General features: G+C 49.8%; 1 protein-coding gene and 2 long non-coding RNA genes across 14 annotated transcripts in view; all 3 read left to right on the plus strand.

Annotated features, from left to right (window-relative positions):
• The window catches only part of URB1 (URB1 ribosome biogenesis homolog), a 72,260-nt gene extending 66,823 nt beyond the window's left edge, over positions 1–5,437 (plus strand). For both annotated transcript variants that reach the window (XM_071417882.1, XM_071417881.1), the window contains exons 34-39: positions 198–341; positions 963–1,072; positions 1,697–1,873; positions 2,286–2,527; positions 3,522–4,115; positions 4,712–5,437. In XM_071417882.1, coding sequence (XP_071273983.1) covers positions 198–341; positions 963–1,072; positions 1,697–1,873; positions 2,286–2,527; positions 3,522–4,115; positions 4,712–4,923 — 1,479 coding nt within the window. In that variant the 3' untranslated portion in view covers positions 4,924–5,437. The remainder of the gene's footprint in view (positions 1–197; positions 342–962; positions 1,073–1,696; positions 1,874–2,285; positions 2,528–3,521; positions 4,116–4,711) is intronic.
• Positions 5,438–8,066: 2,629 nt separating this feature from the next.
• LOC139585246 (uncharacterized) lies at positions 8,067–15,786 on the plus strand. Of its 11 annotated transcripts, none has more exons than XR_011676996.1 (17): positions 8,067–8,291; positions 8,381–8,502; positions 8,733–8,812; positions 8,889–9,551; positions 9,626–9,653; positions 9,889–9,929; positions 10,008–10,093; positions 10,174–11,273; positions 11,352–11,379; positions 11,467–11,634; positions 11,718–11,798; positions 11,876–12,951; positions 13,028–13,050; positions 13,146–13,212; positions 13,294–13,334; positions 13,416–14,808; positions 15,391–15,786. It is a non-coding gene; the product is annotated as an uncharacterized lncRNA (long non-coding RNA). The 11 variants fall into 11 exon arrangements; XR_011676997.1 differs by lacking the exon at positions 8,067–8,291 and having other exon boundaries at positions 8,306–8,502; positions 11,876–12,014; positions 12,889–12,951; XR_011676999.1 differs by lacking the exon at positions 8,067–8,291 and having other exon boundaries at positions 8,306–8,502; positions 11,876–11,926; positions 12,889–12,951.
• Positions 15,787–20,627: 4,841 nt separating this feature from the next.
• Positions 20,628–23,893, plus strand: LOC139585247 (uncharacterized). The gene is made up of 3 exons (XR_011677004.1): positions 20,628–21,201; positions 21,822–21,885; positions 23,377–23,893. It is a non-coding gene; the product is annotated as an uncharacterized lncRNA (long non-coding RNA).
• The last annotated feature ends 2,486 nt before the right edge of the window (positions 23,894–26,379 follow it).

Genomic DNA, 26,379 nt, shown 5'->3' on the forward strand with positions numbered 1-26,379 from the left:
ATGTTTGGGCTGCAGGCTGACTGTTCCCTGTTTCCCATGGGTGTTAGTGATTAAATTTGATAGAATGGGAAAGGAGAAGGCCAGAACAAGCTGCCTGGGCTGGCACTCAGAGGGAACCAGGGTTTTGTGCTCTTAGGAGCAGGTTTGCTTTGGAAATGTCAGAATGTCTGATGCTGGGGTTTCTTTGTGGCTCCCAGTACAAAACAGAGCGGGAGTGGATCCTCAGATTCCTTGGGGAAGGGCTGCGTGACAAGCACTGCTACGAGCTTTATGACTACCAGAGGATTTTCCAGGTCATTCTGTCCTTCTTCCACAGTCCTTTGTGTGACGAGGGCTCCCAGGTAAGAGGCTAAAAAGGAAGCTCCAGAGCCCCCAAAGCACAGAGGTTTGCATGGCTTCGAGGTCCCAAGTACAAACCAGAAAGGAGAAGCAGACTCTGCCTTGGCCCCCTTGAAAATCTGTGCTTTGTTGGTTTTGTGCACGTGTGGAGAGGGCAATAATTGCCTGTGTCTAAAGCAGTGGCACCCTTATCCCTGGGACTGGGACGGGTTCCTGCCATCAGGGACCCTCAGGTGGGGGCCGTGGTTTTGCTGCTCCAGTCAGGCCTTTTCCCTTTTTGGGCTCTCTATTCCCCAGCCAGGGCATTTGTTACCTGAACAGGGCTTCAGCAGGAGGGAAACTCACGTGCCAGGAGCTCTCAGGTTTGGGAGCATCCACCCTGAGTATTTCAGGTATCAGAACCTTGGGCAAAAAGATAAACTTGTCTTGCTACTGAATGCTTCTGTCAGAGCAGCACCCGTGTGTGAAGCTGTGAAGGGACAATGTCTGTCCTTCCCTGGAGCTGCTGAGAGGAGCTGGTGTTCATTTTACCTTGAAGTGATCAGATAGCAGCCAGCTTGCTAATTTTAAGTTAGATAATTAGATCCTGACTGTGAAAGCACAAGTGGCATTTTGTGTTTCAGCGTCGCATTCTGGAGATCCTGCAGAGTGCTGCCCGTGTCACCAGAGCTGCCTACGAGCTGGTGCAGGACCACAGCCTGCTCACCTGGGTCCTGCACAGCCTGGAGAAAAGGTAACCAGGGAGGGCAGGAGACAGGGGAGCCACTGGCCTGTCCACAGCGGAGCAGCCATGGCGCTGAGGGTGCACCAGGGTGACACACAGGGACACAGGGGGACAGACAGGGGGACAGGGGTGACAGACAGGGGCACCAAGGGTGACAGACAGGGGCACCAAGGGCTGTGCTGGCAGAAGTTGCTGAACTTGGAGGTGTCCCTTGTGTTTTTGAGAACAGAAGCAAGCTGCACTCAGGCTGTGCCAGGAGGGATGATGGTGGGGGCCTTTGTGATTTGGAAATCACTTCCTGCAAAGCTGGAACAGCAAAGTGGCACCTTGTGCTGGTGTCTTTGCCTTCTGAATTTCAAGCAGCTCAGTTCCCCTCCTGTCACAGGACCTGCTGCACAGGAGGTGGCACAGTGATGGATCTGAGCTGTCTAGAACATTCCTCCTCCCCTTGCCCCTCCCTCACAGGAACATCTCTGGTGCAGGCACAGAGTGCCCTGGCAGGCTCGGGCAATGCACCAAAAGTGCACTAGAACATGGTCCCTGGAGGTCATGGACCAGCTGCTGGTGAGGATCTGCCTTCCAATGTGCTTTTCTTGTTTTCTTTATCTTTTTTTGTTTGGTTTTGTTTTTCAGGTTTCTGGAGAACAAGGTGATACATAAAATTATTTCCTTAGTCCACACTCTGTGGCTAACAAATTCAGGAGACAAGAGACAAAACAAGAATCCATCCCAGGAGAGCAGGAAACTTCTTCCTATTCAGCTTGTAAATGAATTTCTGAGTGTTTTGGTCGCGTTAATCAAACATATTCGGTGAGTGCTTTGTTTTGGTTTTTGGTTTAGTTGGTTTGCGTTTCATCCTCTGCCCAGTTTGAACTTCATTAAGGCCAGGAGGATTTCTGTATCTCTGCTAGATGGATGGCGTTTTTCACCTTCAGTTTGTGTGCTGAGTATGGGTTTGGATGAGGTTTCTTTGACAGGAGGAGTTAGGTGTTTGATACGGGGGGAATAAGGTAAAATGTGCTGCACAGTTGCTGTCCATTCCTTCGTCCTTAATCCCTGGCCATTCTGACAGCAGGGATTAGGAGCTGTGCTGGTGAATGAGCAGCCATGGCTCTCGTGTTCTCTCTTGCCAGGGCTGGCACAGACCTGGCTGAGCTGCAGGGCACCCTCAGCTCCGTGCTGGTGAATGAGCAGCCATGGCTCTTGTGTTCTCTCCTGCCAGGGCTGACACAGACCTGGCCAAGCTGGCTGAGCTGCTGGGCACCCTCAGCTCCGTGCTGGAATACCGTGCTGCCGTTGCGGAGGCTTTCAGGGCCATGAGGCGATTCACGGTCAACGCCAGCGTCCTCTCCAGCAGGGAGCTGCTGCTGCTGCTGCACAGGTGGAGCCTCGTCAGCACAGACCTGCAGCTGCAGCAGGACCTGCGGGCCCTGGCCCAGAAGTACCAACACAAAGAGCTGCTCAGTAAGTGCTGGAATACCTCAAGGAAGGTTTGTTCTGTTGTGGCTGCTACAGAGCAGCAGCTCAAGTGAGGCAGACTTCTCTGAAGTAGTGCTAATGCCTTCTGTCAGACCGAGGTGCCTTGAGGGAGGAGGAAAGGACGTGGAAAGGCATTTTTCAGGTCTTCCTTGTGGTGATTTAGGACCTCGACACAATTTGGAAGCTCTGGAGAAACACAGTTTATGAAAGGAAAGAGCTTTAAAATGAAACTTAGTGGCAAATCAGGCTTTGAGTCAGGCTTTGAAAAAGGGTATTCTTTAATGAAATCTTAAGAGAAAAAGCAGTGCCTGGAGGCTTTGTGCTCAAAGGTGTGAATCATTCTGAGCGTGGATGGAGATCTGAAAGCAATGTGGAAGTAAAAACGATAAATAAATAGAGCAAAAGGTAATAGTTGGTGTCTCTTGTTGTCACCAGTGTTGAAGAAAGGAAAAAAGCCAGGACATGTGTGACTTCTTGTTCTCTCTGTGAACAAAAAGTGCAGGGAACTTGGGAGTGGGAGTTCTTAAAACAACGTTGGTTGGTTTCCTGCAGCAGCAGCTGCATTTGGTGCACATTAAAGGTCCTGTAGGTTTGTTTAAATGTTCTGTATCAATTGAGAAAGAATCATGTATTTAAGGGCTTCTGTAAATCTTTAGCTCTTCTACACTTTTTTCACCCCTTGAAACTCCTCAGAAAGGCCTGAGGAGGGTTTTTGGAGCGAGGCCTGTAACTTATTCCATGTGTGGGTTGTGTTGCTCCAGGCTGGGCCATCCAGTTTGGAACAGGCTCCAGCCTGGAGTCCCCGGGAGCTCCTGGAGGCCCTGTGAACAGCACGGGCTCCATGAGGCTGCTGGACAAGGCTGGCTCTTGCCATTGTAGTGACTGAACCAACACAGGAGAGCACCCCCCTTGCACCACTTGGTACCAGGGAAATCCTGTGGGGTGTCTGATGTCTGTTTTGGTGGTTGTCTTCTTACAGAAAACATCAAAGACACGAACGGACCTCAAGCCTCACGTGCTGTGTATCGTCCCGCTCGCAAAAAGAGTGAGGGGGGAGAAGATGACACTGCTGCAGACACGGGCGTGTCTGAGCTGGAGAAATGCAGAGAGCACCTGAATTCCATCCTTGCCCACTGGGACCCTGCTTTGCCAGCACCGCCCTCCATGCGGGATGGGGACGCCCTCAGAGCCGGCGAGGCTGGGGCTGGGGCAGCGGCCGTCACCTGTGCCTCCATTGTCATTGTCACCAGGCTGCTGCTGAGGTCCCTGGCTGGGCGGAGCCCCCTCGGGGAGCAGGACGTGTCCCCCGTGCTCAGGTGGCTGCAGAGCCGTGTCCTGCCACACCCAGAGGCCGTGCAGGAGGTGCTCAGGGACGCGACGCTGAGGAACAGCCTCTTCCAGCTCTACAGCCGGCTGTGCCAGGCCAGCGGCTCCTCCGCCGGGCTCTGCAGGCAGCTCGGGGGGCTCAGCTCCATCATGCTGCAGCTCCTGGAGCAGCAGGGCCCGCCCTGCCCCTTCCACGGGCTGCTGCAGTCTCTGTGCCCAGCGGTGGAGGAGGACGCACCCGAGACAGGTGACTTGTCCTGCTCTTATCGCTCCTGTCAGGAGGAGGGGTGGGAGAAAGGAGGAGACTCCAGGGCTGGTGTAATCCATGCAATCAGCTCTGCCAGACCCAGCCAGGCTCGGGGCTGCCCCAAGCAGGAGCTGTGTCTGGTGGGATGGGGCAGCACAGAGCGGGGTCACACTGCGAGGGTTTCTGACACTGCAACGCTCCCACTCCCTCTGAGAGACTTCCTTTAAAGGACTAAAATGGAACAAAAGCTGTAAAAGAAATATGATTCCAAGAGGGAAAATAGTCTGCAAAGAAACCCAAGTCCACGTGGGCCTGGGTGCTGATCCCTGCTGCTGTCAGTGAGAGATCTGCCTGGTCAGATTTCACACTGCTTTATTGAACGGGAAACTGCTTTGTTCCTTCCTGAGAGCTGGGAGTGTGTCTTTGTGTCTTTGCATGGGCAGAGGCACTCCAGATTTTCCAACTAGGAGAAGAGCTGGGGAACTCTTTTACAACACAGCCCTGGAGGTACCGAACCGAGCAGCTTGGCTTGGGAATACCCTGGGGAAACAGAAGAATGTCTGCTCTCTGATTTCTCTCTCCCCTTTCTTCCACAGCTGTTTCTGTGTTCCTGACTTCCATTTACATTGGGGACACGTGGCTGGGAGCACAGCAGCCGGATATGTTACTCACCCATGCCAGACTGGTCTGCACTAGTGCGGAGCATGAGTTACAGGATGACCTGCACACTGGGAAACAAGGGGAAGAAACTCTGATGTCTCTTTGCAAAAAAATTTGGCTCCATCAGGGCAATACTTCAGGGGACTGACACTGATCTTCAACGTTCTTCTGTGCTCCGTCCTCATCACCGTGAGCCCTGCAAGCCTCCTGAGCTGTTCTCATCCAGACCTGCCTTGTTTGGGCACAAAAATCAGTATTTTATTACTGTGTGCAAGCTCAGGGGGAAGAGTTTATTTCTCTCAGAGGGACATTAAAGGTCCAGTTTCCCTTTCCTTGAACGGTTTGAGACACAGTGCTACTTATGTAATTTTTATTACAGGGATTTTTATCTTTTTGAAGTACCAGACAGAGACTGATTGTGCACGTGTGTGCCCTTGGTATCCATCCTCTCTCTAATGCAGGACGGGAAAAAAAGGCTGCAGAGCCTCCCACAATGGGGTGTGAGCGCGAAGAACGAGGAGACAGAGGCAGACTGGACTCGGGAATCAGGACAGTCTGCTTAGGTTTAAAAAGCTTGAATGGCTTGTAAAGACATTTATATCAGATGTGGTTTATTTTTATTACCCTTTTTTAAAATTAAAAATAAAAACAACGAAACAAAACCCCCTGACCATTGCTGCTGCCGCCACGTGTGACACAGACCCATCTTCCCTCTGCCTGGAACAGGTGAGAGATGGAACTGAGCCCCAAAGGATTTCCTGCTCAGTGCTTATCCCTGAGTTTTATTGGGCCGAACCAGCTCAGTCGAGCTGTGCCGAACCGAGCCGAGCTCTGCCGACTGGCCGAACCGAGTTGAGTTCAACTGAGCTGGGCCGAGTGCAGCCGAACCGAGCCGAGCTCTGCCGAACCCAGCCTCCTGCTTTCAGGAGCATGAATTAGCACGAGTGCGCTCCCAGCCTAATGAGCTCCTGCCCGAGCCCGCGTTCCCGGTCGTGTCCGCGCCGTGGCCGGGCCGCCCGCGGGACGCGGCAGCGGGAGAGCCCCGAGCCGGGCGAGCTGAACGGGAGGCGGCGGCGCTTGCCCGCCCTCAGGGAGCCGAGGCGAGGCGAGCGGAGCCGAGGCGCGCCGAAGGCACAGAGCGGCTGGGAGTTGGGCCGAAGCGAGGCGAGCTCGGCCGAAGAGGCGAATGCAGGCGCCAAGAGCCGAGTTGAGGCGACAAGAGCCGAGTTGAGGCGACAAGAGCCGACTGGAGCCGAGCGTCTCCGGAGCGAGCCGAGCTCCGCCGAGCGCCGCAGCATCCCGGGCAGGGCGAGGCGCCGGGCCGGGCTCGGGGTGCAGCCGGGGCTCTGGGAGGCTTCCCCGCCTGTCCCTCTCTCTAGCCCTCCTTCCTTCTCCCCGTATTCGCCTTCTCTCGCTCCCTTTCCCCCATTCCCTCTCCCCCCACAAACCCGGCTCCTTCCTGTCCTGTCCCTAGCCCTCTACTCCCTTCTGTTCCCCCTCTCTCCTTCCTGTGCCCAGCCTCCGTGTACCCTCGTCCCGGGCTTTCCCTTCCCGTGCCGCTTTCCTGCACAGCCCGAGCTCCCTCGCCGCCCTTTGTCGTGCCCTGCTCTCGCTCCTCTCTTCCCGTGCCCCCTTTCCTTCTTTGCCCCGCAGCCGCGGGGCTCGGGCTGCCGGAGAATAAAGCCCCGAGGGCCGGAGCCCGGCGCCCCTGGGCCCTTGCGGGAGTCCCCGCGCGGGGCCGGAGGCTCTCGGCGGATCCCCCCGTGCCGCTCAAGCGGCGCGGCCGACAGCGCCGGAGCTGCGGCTTTGCCGGCATCGCGCTGAGAGCGGCCCCCGCTCCGTGCCGGGCCGTCCCCGCCGTCTGTGCCGCTCCCTCTCTCGCTGCCCCTGGCCCGTGACAGCGAGGCTGGGCAGGAACCTCAAGCCTTCTGGGGGCTGCCCCCCCTTTCTTGTTGCAGCAGAATCCCTTGCTGGGGCCATGCACGTGTGGGAAGGGCTTGGGGGAAGCGCTGCGCTGCTGTCCGGGGCAGTCGGATTCGTTCGGAGCCTTCTTTGGGGGTCAGGGAAAGGCGGGGTGAAGACTCGGGGCTCTGATGCCGTTGGGGGCAGCCCAAGGTGCCCGGGAGAGGGAGCCCCACGGCGGTGCAGGAGCAGGTGGGGGGCGGGCGAGGGGCGGGGGTCACGCTGGGTGCCGTCCCCCAGAGGGACCCAAAGCTGACACCAAATGCACAGGGAAATTGCATTCCAATGTCTTGGAACAGAGGCTCATCGGAAGTTTTCTCAGCTCTCTAAGGCACGGAGCCCTGGAGCCAAGTCAGCCTGAGCTGCTGCGTGCTTGCTGTGAGCCTTGAGGTGAGCGCGCATCATTGCGGGCTTGGGATCGATTGAAATGCGCTAAGGAAACCAGCTCTGGGGAGGGAGGCAGGGAGGGAGGGAAATGCTCTCTTAACATGTGCCAATTCTTCTGTCAAACTCATCAGGGCAGGACAGCGTTCAGACTGAAAGTGTAAGAAGATGTGGAGGGAGACAGAGAATCCGACAGGAGCACCGGACTCACAAGTGCACGAATTTTGCTTTTGGCTTGGATTCAAACTCAGAAGTTGTAAGGAATTTGGGAAGGAGAAGGGACATTTCAGAAGGAGACGAAGAAAAAGAAGTTGTTGTTGTTACAGCCCTGGCAAAATCTTTGGTTCTAGCTAATAAAGGAAGTTAGTTGAAATAAAAAAAAGAAAAAAAGTGGGGTTTTTTCCTTCACTGTTGTATTCGTTGGTGGTAGATGGTGTGTTGTTTTATTTCTTGGTCTTATTACCTCTGTGTAAATAGTTTTTTGAGTGAAGCTCACTTTCTGGATGGGTTGGTTTGTATTTGAGGTAGGATTAATTTCAAGAGGTTTCTTTCCTAGACTTCTGATAGGTATTCCTGGGATTTTGGTTTTGTTTACTGTGTGTATCAACAGAGAGATTTGGTAGGGCCAGCTGGGCTGCTGGAGTTTTGGCTGTTAATTTATTAGATGGCTTTTATTAAACACAGAATAATTATGTAAGTTAACAGCAAATTACCCAATTTATCTAGGTATGCTACCTAAACACAATGCTTTATGTCTTACCATTTTTCTGTTCTTCTGCTCCAAGTAGTTGTGTCAAAAAAGAAAGCTCTGTTATTCTGAAGAGCTTTCTTCTATAACAAGGCCTTTACTCCCCTTGAACTTGAGTCAGAGGAGCCAAACAGCTGCAGCTGCTCTGAGGGCTTTTTTATTCGGTGGGATTAGCCCCCTCCCTTTTCCCAGGCATCATGGGAATGGGAGGCAGGCACCATCAGGGGTATATTAACCCCAGCCTTTGCTGAGGGGCTTCATTCCCTCTCTGGGATGTGCTGGGGTGAGAGCTCTCCTGTCATTTTAGTGAAGAGCCTCTTTCAGCTTAGCTTGCTTTCAGCAGGCATTTCTGGGCATCTAAAGCAATAGAGGCTTGGAAGATCCTGTGAAGAAAATGGCAGGGAATGCAGGGAGTATTTAAGGTGACGATTTTGGATTTTGTGTTTAGGGGTGATAAAGCATATCTGCAATTTCTGGTTTTGTTCTTGTTTTGTGTTTTTATTGTTTTTAGGAGGTGCACAGCTTCCAGAGATCCCAGGTTGTGTCAAGCACAGCACTTCTTTCAGCAGATTCATCATGTCACAGGAGGCATCTGCCCAGTGTCAAAAATGATGTTTGAGATTGAGGCTTCAGGTGAGTTGAGGGTTGTGACTGGGAGAGGGAGGGTGAGCAGATATCCAGTGAGGAGTTATTGGGGGGCAGGGGGGTTTGCAGGCAGCAGGGTGAGAAAGGGTGTTTATTTGAGGGCCCCCCCACACAAGGCTTTTCAGAAGCATAGCAGAGGCATTCCCATGTTTTCCTCACACAAGGTCATCCACTGCACTCACAGGAATGCCATTTCACTTTGCTTTTCTCTAACCCAGGTGCCACTAATAATAAAGGCCACAGCCTTGGAATCAGGATGAAGGTGGAGCCTGAAGGAGCCAGGCACACTCAGGAGAGGGCAAGTAGCTGACTTGCTGGGATTTGGCCTACATAACTCTAAACTCATACATTGGTTTTGGTTTTCTTTATTGTAGCTGACCGAGAGGCTAACAGGCGATCACGGGGCCCTCCGAGGCAGACTCATTTCAGGTGCAACGTGGATTCACATCGCTGATCATCCAAAAGATAAGTCTGGGTCACGGCCTGGAGATGGGAGAGCAGCGGGTTGGGAGTTCTTGGGACAGATTTAAAAATGAGCAGAGGGAAAAGCAATCTTCTCCAAGGGGCCTCTTAGGACAGCTAAAGGGAGAGACTCCACATTTGATGGCAGCGTGCAGGCGGGCAGGGCAGAGCAGTTCCGGTCCACGTTGTGTTGTCGGGTGTACCGTGTTACCTACTGTGTCTTTGGGGTCCCTTTTGCCTTTTCCCCTCGAGACCCTCACCACAAGCATAATGTGTCGTGTTTAACGTCCCCCCGTTGGTCACGTTCCGTGTCACGGGTGTCTGCACATGTTTGTGCCGGAGCTGCTCTGCCCTGCCGCAGAGGCTGCTGCAATAGGACAAGGCTCAGGGACACGCAGTTTGTGGGGTGTCGCCGGACTCTAGATGATATTCCTAGATAGACAGAAGATGTTTGGAGCTGTGAAGATATCTTGCAGCCCTTTGACGTTTGTCCTCGCTTTCTTTCAGACACAGAAGGATAAAATCCAGGGCAAAATCCATCCACCCATCCTGAGTGAGGAGGTTCCCCCGAGCAGGTCAGTCACCGTTTGTCTCTGCAGGGAGAGTGTCAAGTGTGACTCTGTTACAGCTCTGTTCTTTTTCTTTTTAGGAAGTAAAGCTGGACATCAGCAGTCAAGGTGAGGTGGGCAAGGTGAGCATTGAGTAGCGTACAGAAGCAGTTGTTATTGCTCCAGTCTCACTTTGCGGTGCAACTCTAAGCATCCGTTCCTGTTTCTGCGCTTTAGGCAATCCACTCGGAGTAGGCCAAGCCCCAGTCACCAACCGGCCGACGCGCCGGGTGTGCCGCTCTCCCGAGCCCTGCGGAAGAATCACGGGACTCGGCGATGAAGCCTCTGCCTTTTCTGTTTAAAGGTGTCACCAGGGTAGGCTTCAGCAATGGCCGAGGAGTTGCGGTGAGTCAGGGAAGTAGGGAGGAGGAGCGAGGCTCCGCTCAGGTTTCAGCAGCGCCACATCACCTCGTCTCCTCTTAGCCCAGGCGTGCCCCACGACGATGGCGTCAGCCTCTGAGTGCGGCTGAAGCGTGCGGCCCCAGGAGCCAGGCATTCTTGGGAAAAGAGTGAGTGGCAGAATTGTTGGGTTTTGGCCAATGTGCTGCTGAGGTTATGCATTGATATTTTGTTTACTTTATTGGAGCAGATGAAGAAACAACAGGAAGTTGTTTAACAACAGTGCCAGCAGGACCTTCCCAGATGTCGAGGCAGCCTTCCTTTGCACCTGACACAGGCCGGCATCCCCAGATGTCTGAGAGATAAGTAGAGGGCTACGACCCACAGAAGGGATGAAACCAGGGCGCAGGGCAGGGACCCACCGGGAGGGGTTTTTGAGTCCGCTTTGGAGACGGGGGTGTCCACGAAGCGGCCCCTTAGGCCTGGGGGGGAAATAAAAGCAAAGTCTCACTTTTGATCACAGTGCTGAGGTGCGCAGGGCAGAGCAGTGCCGGTGTGTACTGTGTCATTTGTCTATTGTGTGTTCTGTGTGGTTGGATGTGTCATGTCCTTTACTTTAGGCCTTTGAGGAGCCTAGCAGAAACCCTGGCATCATTGTTAGCATCTGTAATCTCTGCATTCCTTGGCCTGGTACCCAGGCCATTGAACTTTTGACTTGGGAGCTCAGACAGGCATCAGAATTGCATCTCTCTTTGGAAGCATCCAGTCAGGTGGCTTTTCAGGTCTTGTTCTGAGCTGCACGGACAGCCGTGCTCAGCAATGCTCCATTTCAACGGATTAGGCTTTGTAAGAATGCGAGGTTAGGGAGAGGATTCTGACCGTAGGATTCCTGGGTATCCATCTTTGCAGTTCTTGGAATAAATCCTTCAGCCAGCATCTTCCTCCAGGGTTCTCTGAGCCTCATCAGTTTGCCATCTGTCTCATCTCGGTCATCTCCTTTTGCATTCTCTGAGTCCTTGCAGCCACTTTCCTTGCCAGGAGCTTTCTGTTCCTGTTGTGTCCCCCCTGTCTGTCACGTCCTGTCCTGTGTCACGGGTGTCAGCACACACATTTGTGCCGGAGCTGCTCTGCCCTGCCGCATAGCCTGGTGCAGTAGGAGAAGTCCCTGGGAGTTTGTAATGTGGGGTGTAGTGGGACTCTAGATGGGATTTGTAGATGGACACAAGACGTCTGGAGCTCCTAAGTTATCCTGCAACAGTTTGACTCTTGTCCTAACTTTTTTTTCAGATTCAGATGGATTAAATGTGTGCCAGAGGGCCCCATCCCGGATGAGGGGTTTCCCCCAAGCAGGTGAGGCCCCGTTTGTCTCTGCAGCAGAAGTGTATATGGTGACTCTGTTACAGCACTGTTCTTTGTCTTTCTTTTTAGGAAGCAGATGTGGATACCAGCTGTCAAGGTGAGCAGTGGAGAGCAGTAGTTGTTATTGCTCAGGTCTCAATTTCTGGTGCAGCTCTAAGCTTCCGTTCTCGTTTGTGCACTTTAGGCAATCCACTCGGAGTATGCCAAGCCCCTGTCACCAGCTGGCCGATGCACCGGGTTCCCTGCATGTGTGAGCCCTGTGGATGCATTACAGGACTTGGTGATGAAGCCCTGAACTTTTCTATTTAAAGGTGCCATCCAGGTGGCCTCTGGCAAGTGCTGAGGAGTTGTGGTGAGTCAGGGAAGTAAGGGGGAGGAGCGAGGGTCCACTCAGGTTTCAGCCGTGCCAAATCACCTCATCTCCTCTGAACCCAGGCGTCCCCTGTGGCAACGGCCTCGGTCTCTGAGTGTGCCCAAAGTGTGCGGCCCGAGCAGCTGAGCGTTCTTAGGAGCACGGTGAGTAGCAGACTTGCGGGGTTTTGGCCGATGTGGTGCCACGATCAGGCATTGATGTTTGGTTTTCTTTAATACAGCTGTCTAAGAGACACCAGCCCGGTGCCAGCAGGACCTTCCCAGCTGACGAGGTGGCCTTTCTTTGCACCTGAGACCGGCATCCCCAGATGTCTGAGAGAGAAGTAGAGGGCTACGACCCCCAGGGGGGATGAAAGCAGGGTGCTGGTTTGGGAAATACTGCGAGGGGTTCTTGAGTCCACTTTGGAGGTGGGGAGTGTCCATGAAGCGGCCCCTTAGGCCCCATAAAAGCAAAATCTCACTTTTGATCCCAGTGCTGAGGTGAGCAGGGCAGAGCAGTCCCGGTGTGTATTGTGTCACTTGTCTTTTGTGTATTATGTGTTGTTGGATATCTCATGTCTTTTATCATAGCCCTTTGAGGGGCCTGTCAGAAACCTTGGCACCAGTCTTAGCATCTGTACTCTCAGCGTTCCTTGCCCTGGCACCGATGCCATGGAACTTTTAACTCGGTAGCTCAGACAGGTATCAGAATGGCAACTCTTTTTCGAAGCATCCGGTCAGATGTCTTTTCAGGTCTTGTTCTGAGCTGTATGGACAGCTGCACCCTGCAAGGTTCTGTTATGATGGATTAGGACTTGTAAGAATGTGGGGACAGGTAGAGGCTTCTGACCGTAGGATTCTCGGGCATCCATCTTTGCAATTCTTGGAATAAATAATTCAGTTAGCATCTTGTTCCTCCAGGGTTCTCTGAACTTCATCAGCCTGCCATCAGTTTCACCTCGGTCTTCTAATTTTGCGTCCTCTTGGTGCTCGCTGTCATTTTCCTTACCCAGAGATTTCTGTTCCTGTTGTGTCCCCGTTGTTTGTCCTGTCCTGTGTCACGGGTGTCTGCACACATTTGTGCTGGAGCTGCTCTTCCCTGCCGCATAGCCTGGTGCAATAGGAGAAGTCCTGGGGACTTGATGTTTGTAATGTGGGGTGTCGTTGGACTCTAGGTGGGATGTGTAGATGGACACAAGATGTCTGGAGCTCTTAAGTTATCCTGCAGCTCTTTGATTTTTGTCCTTTCTTTCAGGTGCAGAAGGATGAAATCCAGGGCAGAGCCCCTCATCCCGGGTGAGGGGATTCCCCCGAGCAGGTCAGTCACTGTTTGTCTCTATAGAGAGAGCATAAATGATGGCTGTTAGAGCAGTCTTCCTTGTCTCTCTTTTTAGGAAGTCAAGGCCAAGTGGGCGAGGTGAGCATTGAGTAGTGTACAGAAGCAGTTGTTTTTGCTGAGGTCTCAGTTTCTGGTGCAGCTCTAAGCATCTCCACTTTTTTTTTTTATTTTAGGTGGTCCACTTGCCATCTATCCTGGCCGGGCATGCCCATTCCAGGTGTGTGCAGCTTAGGAGGGCAGGTGAGTCGGGGTTTGGGCAGGCTGACTCATAGGTGAGTGTTACACAGCAGCATGCTCAGTGTGTACCTATTCTTTTTGCAGGTATCTTCTGGGCACCCTCTGGAGTCAAATCAAGATTTGAGGTGAGCCGGGGCAGGGGTGCAGAGGAGTCCCAGGGATTACTGTTTTCGATGGCAGTAGTCACATTTTCTGTTTTGTCTTAGGTAACTTGAGGAGGTTTGTAGCCAAAGGTTGGAAACGACAGCACCGAGGCACACACGGAGCACGTTTCAACATCCACGTCCGACCGAGGATGGATTTTGTCTGCTCCTTTTCCAAAAGCTAAGTGTCGGGGCCAGTGGTTTGGAGAAGGGGAAAAACCTTTACTATCACAGGAGGCAATCAGTTGTCAGTTTAGCAGAGAGGTCTGTAGTGGGACCGGCTCTCTGGAAGAAAAGGGAGAGGGTTTCTCCTCAGCCTGACCAGAGCCTTTGCCGGGCAGGGCAGTTCCGACCCATCTCAGGATTCTCGTGAACTTTGCATCGTCCGCCTTCCTCGGCCCGACGTCGTCACGGATCTTTCCCCCGAGGAGCTCGCCTTCACGTCCGGAGCTATCGCCACGGTCACCTGGCCGTCAGCTTCCTTCTCTAGGCTTGCTGAGCCTCTCGAGCATCCTCTTAACTGCTTTGGCACTAACTTCTTTTAACGAGTTACATTTCATCATCACGTGCTATCGTCATAGGGCTTCCTTGCCTTTGCATCATCAGCCTCTGGCTCATCTTGCGCTAGGCATCTCGGGTCCCTAAGGGGACAGTGCCAGGCAGTTGCCACTTGTCTCTGTGTTATGTCACCTGTGTCTGTGTTGTCCGTGTCTGTGTTGTCTGTGTCCGTTGTCTTCCACGTCATAGGCCTTTGTTACGTCTCGATGCTTTATCGGCACTATTCTGTGCCATATAGGCCGTATTCTACTCACGTTCCTTTCTGGATATCCCTTATTCTGGCATCTTTACATTTTTACTCTTTGAGACAGGAATGTCTCAAACGGACAAGATGTTCTCATCCATCTTCCTTCTCACTACCAGCTTTGGTAGTGCCTTTTTTTCCATGCCATTCTCTTGGACTGCTAGAGGGAGTGTCTTGCACCCTCCTCATGTGACTGCAGTACTTCTATAGGTTCCATCTTCTCAAGGGTGTAGGACTCAAGAATTCATCTTCCAGTGAGTTATCTCAAGTCCTGGCTTATATTGTGTGTACCTGTGCTGGCTTATACTGTATGTACCTACCCTCTATGTACACTTGCACTGTATGCATCGACTTAGATTGTTGTGTGTACTTATATTGTACCACTTATGGTTGGAGCTGCCCTGCCCGGGCACGTAGTCACAGTCAGGTAGAAGAGTTATAAAAATTTTACTGTTCATCTGTCTTTTATGGGATTTTGGGTAGAAAACTTATTGGTCCAGAGTGGAGACAAGTCCTAGCTGTCAGATAGCCACTCGTTGACCGCTTCCTGTCGTCTCACAGGTCCCCAAGGCTACTGATTTCCCCAGAACCTACCAACTGACGTCAAGGAGCGCAGCCAGAAGATGTGTCGCAGCACGTTCTTCAGCGTCTCGAGTAAGGGCCGCAGCGAGTGTGTAAGTGGGAAGAGCGTGTGTGAGAGCACGTGTCTGTGTCTGTCTGCATCTGCTCATCTCTGCATGTGTCAGCGCATGCCGACTGGATTACTGGATTTAACCTTGTGTGTGTGACTTTTGCTTTTCAAGTTTTTCAACTCATTTTCAAATTTAGAATAAAAAATCCCCAGCTGGGTTTCCCCCCCCCCCCCCCGCCCCCCCAGCTGTTTTTTTTTTTTCCTCGGTCCCGGTCGGTCTGTGAGGTGACGTTCATCACCAGAGTTTGGGCGCGGACTGTCCAGGGACCGGGGTTTTTGTCAAGCAGGAGGATTTTTTTGAGGCTCCTGGGAACCACGTTCCCGAGGACCAATGATTGCTGGGGTGTAATTTAGCAGTTGTGATGAGAGGGATGGTGACTTCGTGTGTCATCTGAAGGGGGTGTTAATGGTAGATGAGTGTTGTTTTTTGTGTGCTTTTGTTGTTTTGGGTTTCCTGTAACAATAAATCCACATGTAAAGAAAATAGAAAAAGGTTATCATCTTGTGTTAATATGTGTGTTGTGTTGTATTGCTCTGTATTGCAGGGTGACAACTCTCTCCTCCTTGCTGTGACACCTGGGCTGGCAGAGATGACACAGTGACCTCGGCCGGCCGATGCTGCCTGTGCCATCACCTGGCACTGACGTGTTTGATGAAAATCCTTTTGCTGGGATTTTTCTCCTGAGAAGCCTCAGAACAGAAATGGAACCAATAATGATCTGCTGGCTGTGGAGTGTGGGCTGGAGTTGGTTTAGCAACAGGGGCATCTTGGATTAGTCTCCTGTGCAGTGTCTACTTGATGACCAATCATGGTCCAGCTGCGTCGGGGCTGTGAGCAGTCCCAGGTTTTTATTATTCATTCCTTTCCAGCTTTCTGATGTCTCCTTGCTCTTTTAGTATAGTTCTACTATCTCATTTTCTTTTAATATAATAGAGATCATAAAATATTTCAGCCTTCTGAAAGGTGGAGTCAAGATTCTCGTCTCTTCCCTCATCCTGGGGACCCTCAAACACCGCCACAATCAGCGGCTGAGCGGGTTTGTGCGAGCCTCTCAGTAACCCTCGGCCGGTCCCGAGTCGGCAGACACCGGGGGGCAGCCCTGACACGCCCGAGAGCGGGGAGACACTCTCTGTGCCCCGAGGGTACTGAGGGCACCTGGGCTGGCAGGGAGACACTCTCTGTGCCCCGAGGGTGCTGAGGGCACCTGGGCTGGGCCCCTGTGCAGCACAAGAGACACCAGAGACATCGGTAGATGATAAAGGGCCGACTCTTAGCAGGGGTTAATCCAAGGTTTTATTAGGAGTCCCAAAGGAGCTCCTGCACCTCAGGGGCCTCCTGCCAAGCCCCAGGGAGATGTGCCAAGGTTACATTTAAAGGGAGGTGGAAACCGAAAGTAGATAACATTTTACCAACCAGTAAGTGACCCTAAGGGATGGATGCTGGGGGATGGACATACAGGACAGCGTATGTGGCAAGGCTCGGGGGGCTGACCCCTGGCCTCTGGCTAATCACTGGACGACTTGGACCGAAACTTCTGCATGGAGGGGATGGGAGGCTGAGTCATTGACAGAGAGCCAGGGTGGGGGTTTGGGGATGATCTCATCCCGGGAAAGGGATAACACAGGTAAAGGGAGGGGGGTACAGTTTGGGATAAACCATTTGGGAAAAATATGGGGATACAAAACAAAACTACTTCAAAGTATTATAAAGTATAAAAATGCACTACAGCAGATTTGGGCAGCACCAAATAAAATGTAATAAAATGCTTTAAAAATAGAAAAATTAAAAATAAAAATTAAATAAAAGTAAAAAAAACAAAATTAATTTAAAATAAATGAAAAACAAAATAAAAACTGTAAAGTGCTGTAAGAATTCCATAAAAGGTCGTGCTGTAATGCAAGACCTTCAAACACCACCACAATCACCAGCTTGAGTTGGTCTGGGCAGCACTAAATAAAAAAAAATAAAAACATTTAAAAATAGAAAAATTAAAAATAAAAAATAAAATTTACAAAATTAAATAAAAACGTTAAAAATAGAAAAATTAAAAATAAAAATTAAATAAAAGATAAAATAAAAAATTAAAAGCTTTAAAAATAGAAAAATAAAAATAAAATTTAAAAAAAATTAAAGCTCTAAAAATAAAAAATTAAAAATAAAAATTAAATAAGAAATAAAAATAAAAAAATAAATGCTTTAAAAATAGAAAAATTAAAACTTAAATAAAAATAAAATTAAAAAAATAAAATAAATAGCTTTAGAAATAGAAAAATTAAAAATAATATATAAAAAATAGAATTAGAAAAATAAAACAAATGCTTTACAAATAGAAAAATTAAAAATAAAAAAAAATTAGAAAAATAAAATAATAGCTTTAAAAAAATAAAAATTAAAAAAAAAATAAAAAAATTAAAAATTAAATAAAAGCTTTAAAAAAAGAAAAATTAAAAATTAAAATAAAAAAGAATAAAATTAGAAAAATAAAAAGCTTTAAAAATAGAAAATTAAAAAATAATAAGTAAATAAAAAAAAATTAGAAAAATAAAACAAAAAGCTTTAAAAATAGAAAAATTAGAAATAATAAGTAAATAAAAAATAAAATTTAAAAAAAAGCTTTAAAAATAGAAAAATTAGAAATATAGATGAAGTAAAAAAAAATTAGAAAAATAAAATAAGCTTTAAAAATAGAAAAATTAAAAATAGAAATTAAATAATAAAAAATAAAATTAAAAAATAAAATAAGTTTTAAAAATAGAAAAATTAAAAATAAGTAAATAAAAAATAAAATGAGAAAAATGTAATAAAAAGCTTTAAAAATAGAAATTAAATAAAAAATAAAAAAATAAAATAAAAAGCTATAAAAAAAGAAAAATTAAAAATATTAAATAAATAAAAAATAAAATTAGAAAAATAAAATAAAAAGCTTTAAAAATAGAAAAATTAAAAATAGAAATTAAATAAAAAATAAAATAAAGAATAAAAAAAAAAGTTTTAAAAATAGAAGAATTAGAAATATAGATGAAATAAAAAATAAAATGAGAAAAATAAAAAACGCTTTAAAAATAGAAAAATTAGAAATATAGATGAAATAAAAAATAAAATTAGAAAAATGATATAAAAAGCTTTAAAAATAGAAAAATTAAAAATAAACATTAAGTAAAAAATAAAATTAAAAAAATAAAATAAATTAAAAATAAATGAAAAACAAAATAAAAACCGTAAAGTGCTGTAAAGTACCATAAAAGTTCCATAAAGGGTAATGCCGTAAAGCGTGACTGTCGTAAAAGGTGCCGTAAAGCGCGACTGTCGCAAAAGCTACCGTAAAGCGAGACTGTCGTAAAAGGTGCCGTAAAGCGCGACTGTCGTAAAGGCTGCCGTAAAGCGCGACTGTCGCAAAAGGTGCCGTAAAGCGCGAGTGTCGTGAAAGGTGCCGTAAAGCGCGACTGTCGCAAAAGGTGCCGTAAAGCGCGATTGTCGCAAAACTGCCGTAAAGCGCGACTGTCGTAAAAAGTGCCGTAAAGTGCGACTGTCGCAAAACTGCCGTAAAGCGCGACTGTCGCAAAACTGTCGTAAAGCGCGACTGTCGCAAAAAGTGCCGTAAAGCGTGACTGTCGTAAAAGGTGCCGTAAAGCGCGACTGTCGCAAAAGGTGCCGTAAAGCGCGATTGTCGCAAAACTGCCGTAAAGCGCGACTGTCGTAAAAAGTGCCGTAAAGTGCGACTGTCGCAAAACTGCCGTAAAGCGCGACTGTCGCAAAACTGTCGTAAAGCGCGACTGTCGCAAAAAGTGCCGTACAGCGTGACTGTCGTAAAAGGTGCCGTAAAGCGCGACTGTCGTAAAAGGTGCCGTAAAGCGCGACTGTCGCAAAAGGTCCCGTAAAGCGCGACTGTCGCAAAACTGTCGTAAAGCGCGACTGTCGTAAAAGGTGCCGTAAAGTGCGGCTGTCGTAAAAGGTGCCGTAAAGCGCGACTGTCGCAAAACTGCCGTAAAGCGCGACTGTCGTAAAAGGTGCCGTAAAGCGCGACTGTCGTAAAAGGTGTCGTAAAGTGCGACTGTCGCAAAACTGCCGTAAAGCGCGACTGTCGTAAAAGGCGCCGTAAAGCGCGACTGTCGCAAAAGGTGCCGTAAGGCACGACTGCTGTAAAAGTGTGCCGTACAGGCTGGCAGCGCCCTGGCCGACACGGGGTGTCGTACAACACGGCAGCGCCGTGGCCGTCGTGGAATGCCGTACAAGATGGCGACGGCCGCCCGAGTGGGCGTGTCCTGGGCGGGGCGCCGTGTCGACGGGCTGACGTCATTAGGCGGCACTCTGCCTGCAGTTCGCCGATGCAGACGGCAGGGGGCGCTGTGCCTGCAGTGCGACAAAGCAGACGGCAGGGGGTGCTGTGCCTGCAGTGCGCCCATGCAGACGGCAGGGGGCGCTGTGCCTGCAGTGCGCCCATGCAGACGGCAGGGGGAGCTGTGCCTGCAGTGCGCCCATGCAGACAGCAGGGGGCGCTGAATAAATAGAGTATAAAGTATAAACTATACAGAGGAAGAAATAAAAGCTCTATGACACCTGCAGCTGTAGAAAATTTCAGGCTCCCATGGAGAAAATAGTTTTCCTTAAATCATTATCGTTTTTGGGTTTTTTTCACTCCCAAGTAGCCTGAACGTTTCTACTGCTGCTTTTTTATTCTAAAGCTAGAATGGAAAGCCAAGATTAAAAATATAGGGAAAGAAAGAAAGAAAGAAAGAAAGAAAGAAAGAAAGAAAGAAAGAAAGAAAGAAAGAAAGAAAGAAAGAAAGAAAGAAAGAAAAGGAAAAAAAAAGAAAAGAGAAAGGAAGAAAGAAAAGTGAAAAAAGAAAAGGATGAGAGTGAAAAAGGAGGAGTGAGAGTGGAAAAGGGGGTGAAAAACAGAGTGAAAAAAAGAAAAAAGAGTTGGAGTGGAAAAGAAAGGACATTCGGGAGGGGCGGTGCTGCCTAAGGTGCTTCCGCGCCCAGGAGCGAAGGAGCCGTTTGATCCCCTGGCGGGAGCGCAGCTCCCGGTGGCGGAGAACGGAGCGGTGGCTGTCAGTCCGAGACTCCAACTCCCGGCAGGCCCTGCGGCCGTAAAGCGCGGCGTCTGACGCAACGGCCGACGCGCCGTATGAATGGCTGGCGGGCCGAGGCGGCCGCTCGCCGGGGGAGCGGGCTGGGCGCGGGGAGCTCCCGGCGCCTGTCCCGCGCGGGACGGAGCCGCGGCAGCGACGCTGGAGGGGCGAAGCCTCCGTCCGGCCGCCCGCACGGAGCCGAGCGGCGCGGAAGGGGCGTCCGCCCGGTGCCTCAGCCTCGCTCAGCGGTCCCGGTGGCGGGGGCTCAGCTCGGGCGGGGCGCGCTGCCGCCCGCCGATGGCGGAGCGCCAGGCGGTGCTTTGCTGCCGCGGGCCGGGAGCTGCAGGAGCCGCCCCGGGCGAGCGGCGCCGGGCGCTGCCGCGGTCACTGTGCGGCGGCTGCCCTCGGGCTGGCGGAGGCGCGGGAGCCGCCGAGCTGCAGCCGTCTCCCTCGGGCCGCTGCCGCTGCTGCGGGCGGGGGCGGACGAGCGGCTGCGGAGGCGGCTCCGCGGCGGGCTCAGCCTTGCGAGCAAAGAGCGCTCGACATCGCTGGCATGACACGGCTGCTGAGTGCCTCAGTGCTCGTGGCTCTTCCTTCCACGCAAACAGATGGAGCGGCATCGCTGAGCAGTAAAACACAGCGATGGCCCGGAGAATGGCGAGCGCAAGGAGCGCCGGGCTGGATCCTTCTGATGGCACAGGTGCGATCGGCAAACTCAGCCCCTTGTGGCCCTGCCCTCCCGACCCCCAGGGGAAATGCTCTCCAGCCTCGAGCTGCTGAGAGACAAAACGTGTGATTTGACACTAGGGTCCGGAAAAGGTTTCCGTTTAGATTAGCAAATGCCTCCATTGTTCTCGGTTACATCCTAGGATCGGTTTTAGGCAGTGACTTTCTACCGCTTGTCGGATTTTCTTGTGCAATGGTAAGAAAATAGGCAGGTCTGATACTGGTTTCGCTTTTTTTCTACTTCATGTTCCATGAGCTGCTTTTATCCAAGCAATTGTTTTAAAGTTCTACTGTAGGCGTTTCTGGTTCACTTTTTTTTTTCTTTGCAGCACCCGTGACTTTTTTTTTTTTCCTCTAAATCGGCAGTAAATATAGCTGAGTAAAATTACCTTGGTTTTCTTCCTTCTTAAATGTTTTTATTGATAATCCTATTTGAATATGCAGAACACGTGGGTATGTCCTGTAATATATCCTAGCTTTTCTTGTTTACAGGGTACTCAGGAAATATTTTTCCCTTAGAGTCCCACTGAAACATTCTGCGTGCAATCTCCGTTAAGGTCTGTGTTTACAAATAAGCCACCATCAGCTGAGATATTTGCCTGTGTACCTTTTCCTGTCATTCAGAGCTTGCGTTCTGTGGTTTTTATGATAAACCTATCAAACTTGCGAAACTGTTTTGCAAGTCTTAACCGTTGAAGGCAGCAAGAAGTGGTTTTAAAGGCTGTTCTTGAGCAGACAAAGGGGAAAAGTGTGAATTTGATGCTGAACTTGTCCTTTTTCATTTGACTTGCCTTGAATTATTTAGGAAGAGAGAGAACTAGAAAAAAGAGAGAAATAGAATTGGTTCTTGAGCCCTCCTAAAATGCTCCCCGTGATTCCGTGTGGAGCCAAAGTGAAGGGTGATGGAACAGAGCCCCTGTGCTTTAGAAGGAAATCAATTTCAACCTGATCTCCACCCTGAGTCTCCCTAATTTCTGTTTTTAAAATGCAAACTAAGTTTAGGAAGTGTTGGGAGTTAGTATTTTGGGGAAGAAATGGCAGTTGCACAAACCGTTCCATTTCCCAGAGGCTCTGGGAAGGATTCATTTTGTAAGCGCTGTAACTGCCATCGGTTGGTGCTTCGGGGTTGGAATGTGCACTTGCCCTCCGATAAAGCACTCGTTCACTTGCATTTCAGTGCCAGGAGTCTGGAGAAACTGGAGAAGAGCCCAAGAGACATTTTTCATCCTGAGATACAAAAGGTAGGAAGTGACTTTTTTTGGTTTGGTTCTTTTTCTTTATGATTTCCTGGAAATAGAAGTAATTAAGTATAGATCCTACTGGTTTGTTTCTTCCAGTAGCTAATAAGAATAAGAATAATAATCTAATACTACTTAAACTGTCTCTTTATCCATTGAACTGGCCATTTCAAATCCAAACTTCTAAACACCAATAAAAGCATCATCCTTGTAGAATCTTTAATAGGAGGGGGCTAAAGATGCTGTTTTTGTTGACAGGATGTATTGGTTCTTGAAGGGCAAGAGGTGAGTACAAGCCTAACTACTTCTTGCTCACAGACCCGTCCGGTGAATACGGCTTTGTATTTGGATGGGCTTTTGATGACTTCTAAATCAATTGCTCGTTACAGTAAAAAGAAGTCATGTTTTTTGGAACCTGACAGCAAAAATAACCTGAAGCACCAACTTAATCATAATTGATCACCCGTCTAAGTTAATGATTTTATGCTATACTATCAAAGTTTAAAGGTAAATTATTGTGTAGTAGGAGATGGTATAAAATGTATGTTCTAATGTGTAGGATGTAGGCAAAGATTAGAGGAAACAAATTTTTATGTCTTCTGTTTGACTGTTCACCAAATAATATTTGGTTTTATTTTCCTGGGATCGGTGAATTTTAAATTTGGAGTCCTCTATGCTAAGGATGGTCAGCTTACAGGTGATGAAATGTTCAGTCATGGTGAGGTTTTCACCTTCTCCTTAATTGTTTTGCTCATCTGGAAAAAAAAAAAAAAAAAAAAAAAAGGTATGTTTATTATTTGTTACCCTGTTCTGTCCATTTCCTCAGTATTTGCTGGAGCTCTGCTTACCCAAGCTTTGGGTAAAACAAGCTTTGGGTTCCTTCTGTCCCACTGGGTGTTGCCCAGTTTGGTTGCATCTGGTGAAATTCAGCCTGAGCCCTTACAGAACCAGCTCAAACCAGGTGAGAGCCATTCGCAGCTCTCTCAGGACACCCGGAGGAGGATGGGTGACGTTTCTGAGCATCTGGCAAGTGTACTTCTATCAAAACTCGGCCTGTGCAATTTCTGGGGAAAACCCTTCTGTATCCTGAAGGGTTCCTCAAAGTCTGTTGAGGATCCAGTTAGCAGTTGCTCACCTGGATGGTTCCAGCTCCTCAAGCTAACACTTGTACTCTTGCCCTGTAGTTTAGATCTATTGTAGTTTTGTTATTTTGCAAGATTTTACGTCTTTGGACAATAACGTGCATTTCACTCTTTGGAACCTCTCGGATCGTGCTTTGGTGCAGCACCACCTGATGGGACACTTGGCTGCTGTGCTGAAGGGCTTGGTTACTGGAATTGTAAATCCCGGAGAGTTTGTAAGTCTTCTGTCCCCAGGGAGGTGTCACGCTTTGTTCACCGTTGCTCTGTTTGTCGGGTGCTGCTTCTCGTCGGAGGTATTAACTTCAAACTGCCCTGTTCTTTTTTGAACTTTTTTTCCTGGTTCTCTCCGTAGGGCAGGGAAGGACTCTCGTATCCCGGTCGTCAGACTCAGCGCTGCCCGAGAAGATACAGAGACTGTAAAAATCATAAGAAGCAACTAGGACTGCAGAGGAAACAAACTGGAGAGAACAAAAGGTGATATTGTTCTCCTTAGCCTGGATTAGAAACATCCACTGCGCTTTGATGCCGGTGGCTGCCAGGGGCTCGTTAGGTCTCTTGAGGCAGGTGTAGGTGTTCACTTGTAGGTTCTATTTTTTGGCAAAGGACCACGAGAGAAGTTTATTTATAGATCCAAATAAACATTCATCTTATCTGAACATAACCTGTCATCCCCTTTCTGACATTAAGGACTCCTGTATAAATACTTGGGGGGGTTTTCTTTGTCGTTTCTGAATGGTTCCATTTTGCCGGCTACTTGAACAAATCTGAGGGGGTTTAATTGCATACTGCTTCCTTGAAATTCTGTTGGTCTCTGCTTGGAACCCTTCTTGTACTGCTTAATGAAAGACTTCGGATGGTGTTTTCTTGCCTGTTTGTGGTTAAGGTCGTGCTCTGATGCATTTACAGAAGCCATGGCAGGAGAGAGTCAGCTGCTGGAGAAGACGAGACAGTACTATCCCTGTGCAGCACGGAACTGTGCTACGGCTGTGTCATCAGCTGTGTCTGCACTGAAAGTAGCCACCTTCACTTGTAGGTAGCTCCTTGGTGCTTTAGGACACGCTGAGGGATTTATTCCTTTTGGGATCCACGATGAGAATTCCCAAGAGAGGTAGTAGTAATAAGGTCTGAGATTGGAAAAAAGCCTGTGTCCTTGGAATGTTGTTGTTGTCGTCCAAAGTTAATTTTTCCTTCTTTCTTAGCCAGTAGTCGGCTTTTTGCTTTATTTTTTGTGGTATCAGTATTTGATTGTTTAAAAAATTGCTTCAAAAGAACTGCAGTGGCTGGCCACCAGGACCTTGTTCCGATTTGCCTATTTGCTTGTAGCTAAAACCTTTCCATATTGTTTATCATTCTATTGAAGAAACTGCTGCCCAGTCAACTAAGAACTGAACATCTATCTCTCTAGGACATGGGGAGAGGATTTAGGTCATGTCTTTGTTTCCAGAAAAAAGTTCCAGTGTAGTTTCTAACTAGAGGAAAAGGGGGGGGGGGGGTGAAGACTCGGGGCTCTGATGCCCCTGGGGGCACCCCGAGGTGCCCAGGAGAGGGAGCCCCACTGCGGTGCAGGAGCAGGTATGTTATCACGTACTAGAGAGCAAATTATAAAGAGAAATATGAAAATTATAAATATAAAAATATTTTTTAAATCGTTAAAGAAAGTGGTTTTTTTTACTTGTCAATAGGCAGGGTTTTGATGATAAAAATGATAAATACAAAGAATATGAAGGTAGAAATCTAAGTCTAGAAAGATATCATAAATACATACAGAGAAAGTTTAAAACTAGAAGAAAAAATCAGTTGCAGCAGTAGATACGATACATAATATAGATAATACTTTAAATACATGTCTAGAATTTTATAGATATTATAGATAATTATTAATAGATTGCATCAAAAGAAACTATAAATATAAACGTGAGTATAACTATACGAAGTATAAAAATATTTCGATATCGTTTAAAAGAAGGTGTTTTCGTGTATTTATTTGGTTAGAGATGGGGTTTTTATTTGGATTAATAGAAGTGTTCTAGAAATATAAATCTAACTGTAGAGAGATCCAATCGATAGAGGAGGCTATTTCTAAAACCACAACCGAACGCCGCCGCCTTCGGGGGAATCGCACGAGCTCGGCCGAAGCAAGGCGAGAGCGGCCGACCCTGACGGCCTCGAGCGAACCGAGGCGAGGCTTCCGAGGCTGCCTGAAGCGAAGCGAGCCGAGCTCAGGCGAAGCGAGCCTGCTGCTCTCGTGCGCGCTGCTTAGCGCCAGTGCGCTCCCAGCCTAATGAGCTCCTGCCCGAGCCCGCGCTCCCGGTCGTGTCCGCGCCGTGGCCGGGCCGCCCGCGGGACGCGGCAGCGGGAGAGCCCCGAGCCGGGCGAGCTGAACGGGAGGCGGCGGCGCTTGCCCGCCCGCCGTCGGGGAGCCGAGGCGAGGCGAGCGGAGCCGAGGCGCGCCGAAGGCACAGAGCGGCTGGGAGTTGGGCCGAAGCGAGGCGAGCTCGGCCGAAGAGGCGAATGCAGGCGCCAAGAGCCGACTGGAGCCGAGCGTCTCCGGAGCGAGCCGAGCTCCGCCGAGCGCCGCAGCATCCCGGGCAGGGCGAGGCGCCGGGCCGGGCTCGGGGTGCAGCCGGGGCTCTGGGAGGCTTCCCCGCCTGTCCCTCTCTCTAGCCCTCCTTCCTTCTCCCCGTCTTCGCCTTCTCTCGCTCCCTTTCCCCCATTCCCTCTCCCCCCGCAAAGCCGGCTCCTTCCTGTCCTGTCCCTAGCCCGCTACTCCCTTCTGTTCCCCCTCTCTCCTTCCTGTGCCCAGCCTCCGTGTACCCTCGTCCCGGGCTTTCCCTTCCCGTGCCGCTTTCCTGCACAGCCCGAGCTCCCTCGCCGCCCTTTGTCGTGCCCTGCTCTCGCTCCTCTCTTCCCGTGCCCCCTTTCCTTCTTTGCCCCGCAGCCGCGGGGCTCGGGCTGCCGGAGAATAAAGCCCCGAGGGCCGGAGCCCGGCGCCCCTGGGCCCTTGCGGGAGTCCCCGCGCGGGGCCGGAGGCTCTCGGCGGATCCCCCCGTGCCGCTCAAGCGGCGCGGCCGACAGCGCCGGAGCTGCGGCTTTGCCGGCATCGCGCTGAGAGCGGCCCCCGCTCCGTGCCGGGCCGTCCCCGCCGTCTGTGCCGCTCCCTCTCTCGCTGCCCCTGGCCCGTGACAGCGAGGCTGGGCAGGAACCTCAAGCCTTCTGGGGGCTGCCCCCCCTTTCTTGTTGCAGCAGAATCCCTTGCTGGGACCATGCACGTGTGGGAAGGGCTTGGGGGAAGCGCTGCGCTGCTGTCCGGGGCAGTCGGCTTCGTTCGGAGCCTTCTTTGGGGGTCAGGGAAAGG

This window comes from Agelaius tricolor, unplaced genomic scaffold (assembly GCF_023055355.1).
Source record: "Agelaius tricolor isolate 1412-34295 unplaced genomic scaffold, bAgeTri1.0.p SCAF_71, whole genome shotgun sequence".
NCBI lineage: Eukaryota > Metazoa > Chordata > Aves > Passeriformes > Icteridae > Agelaius > Agelaius tricolor.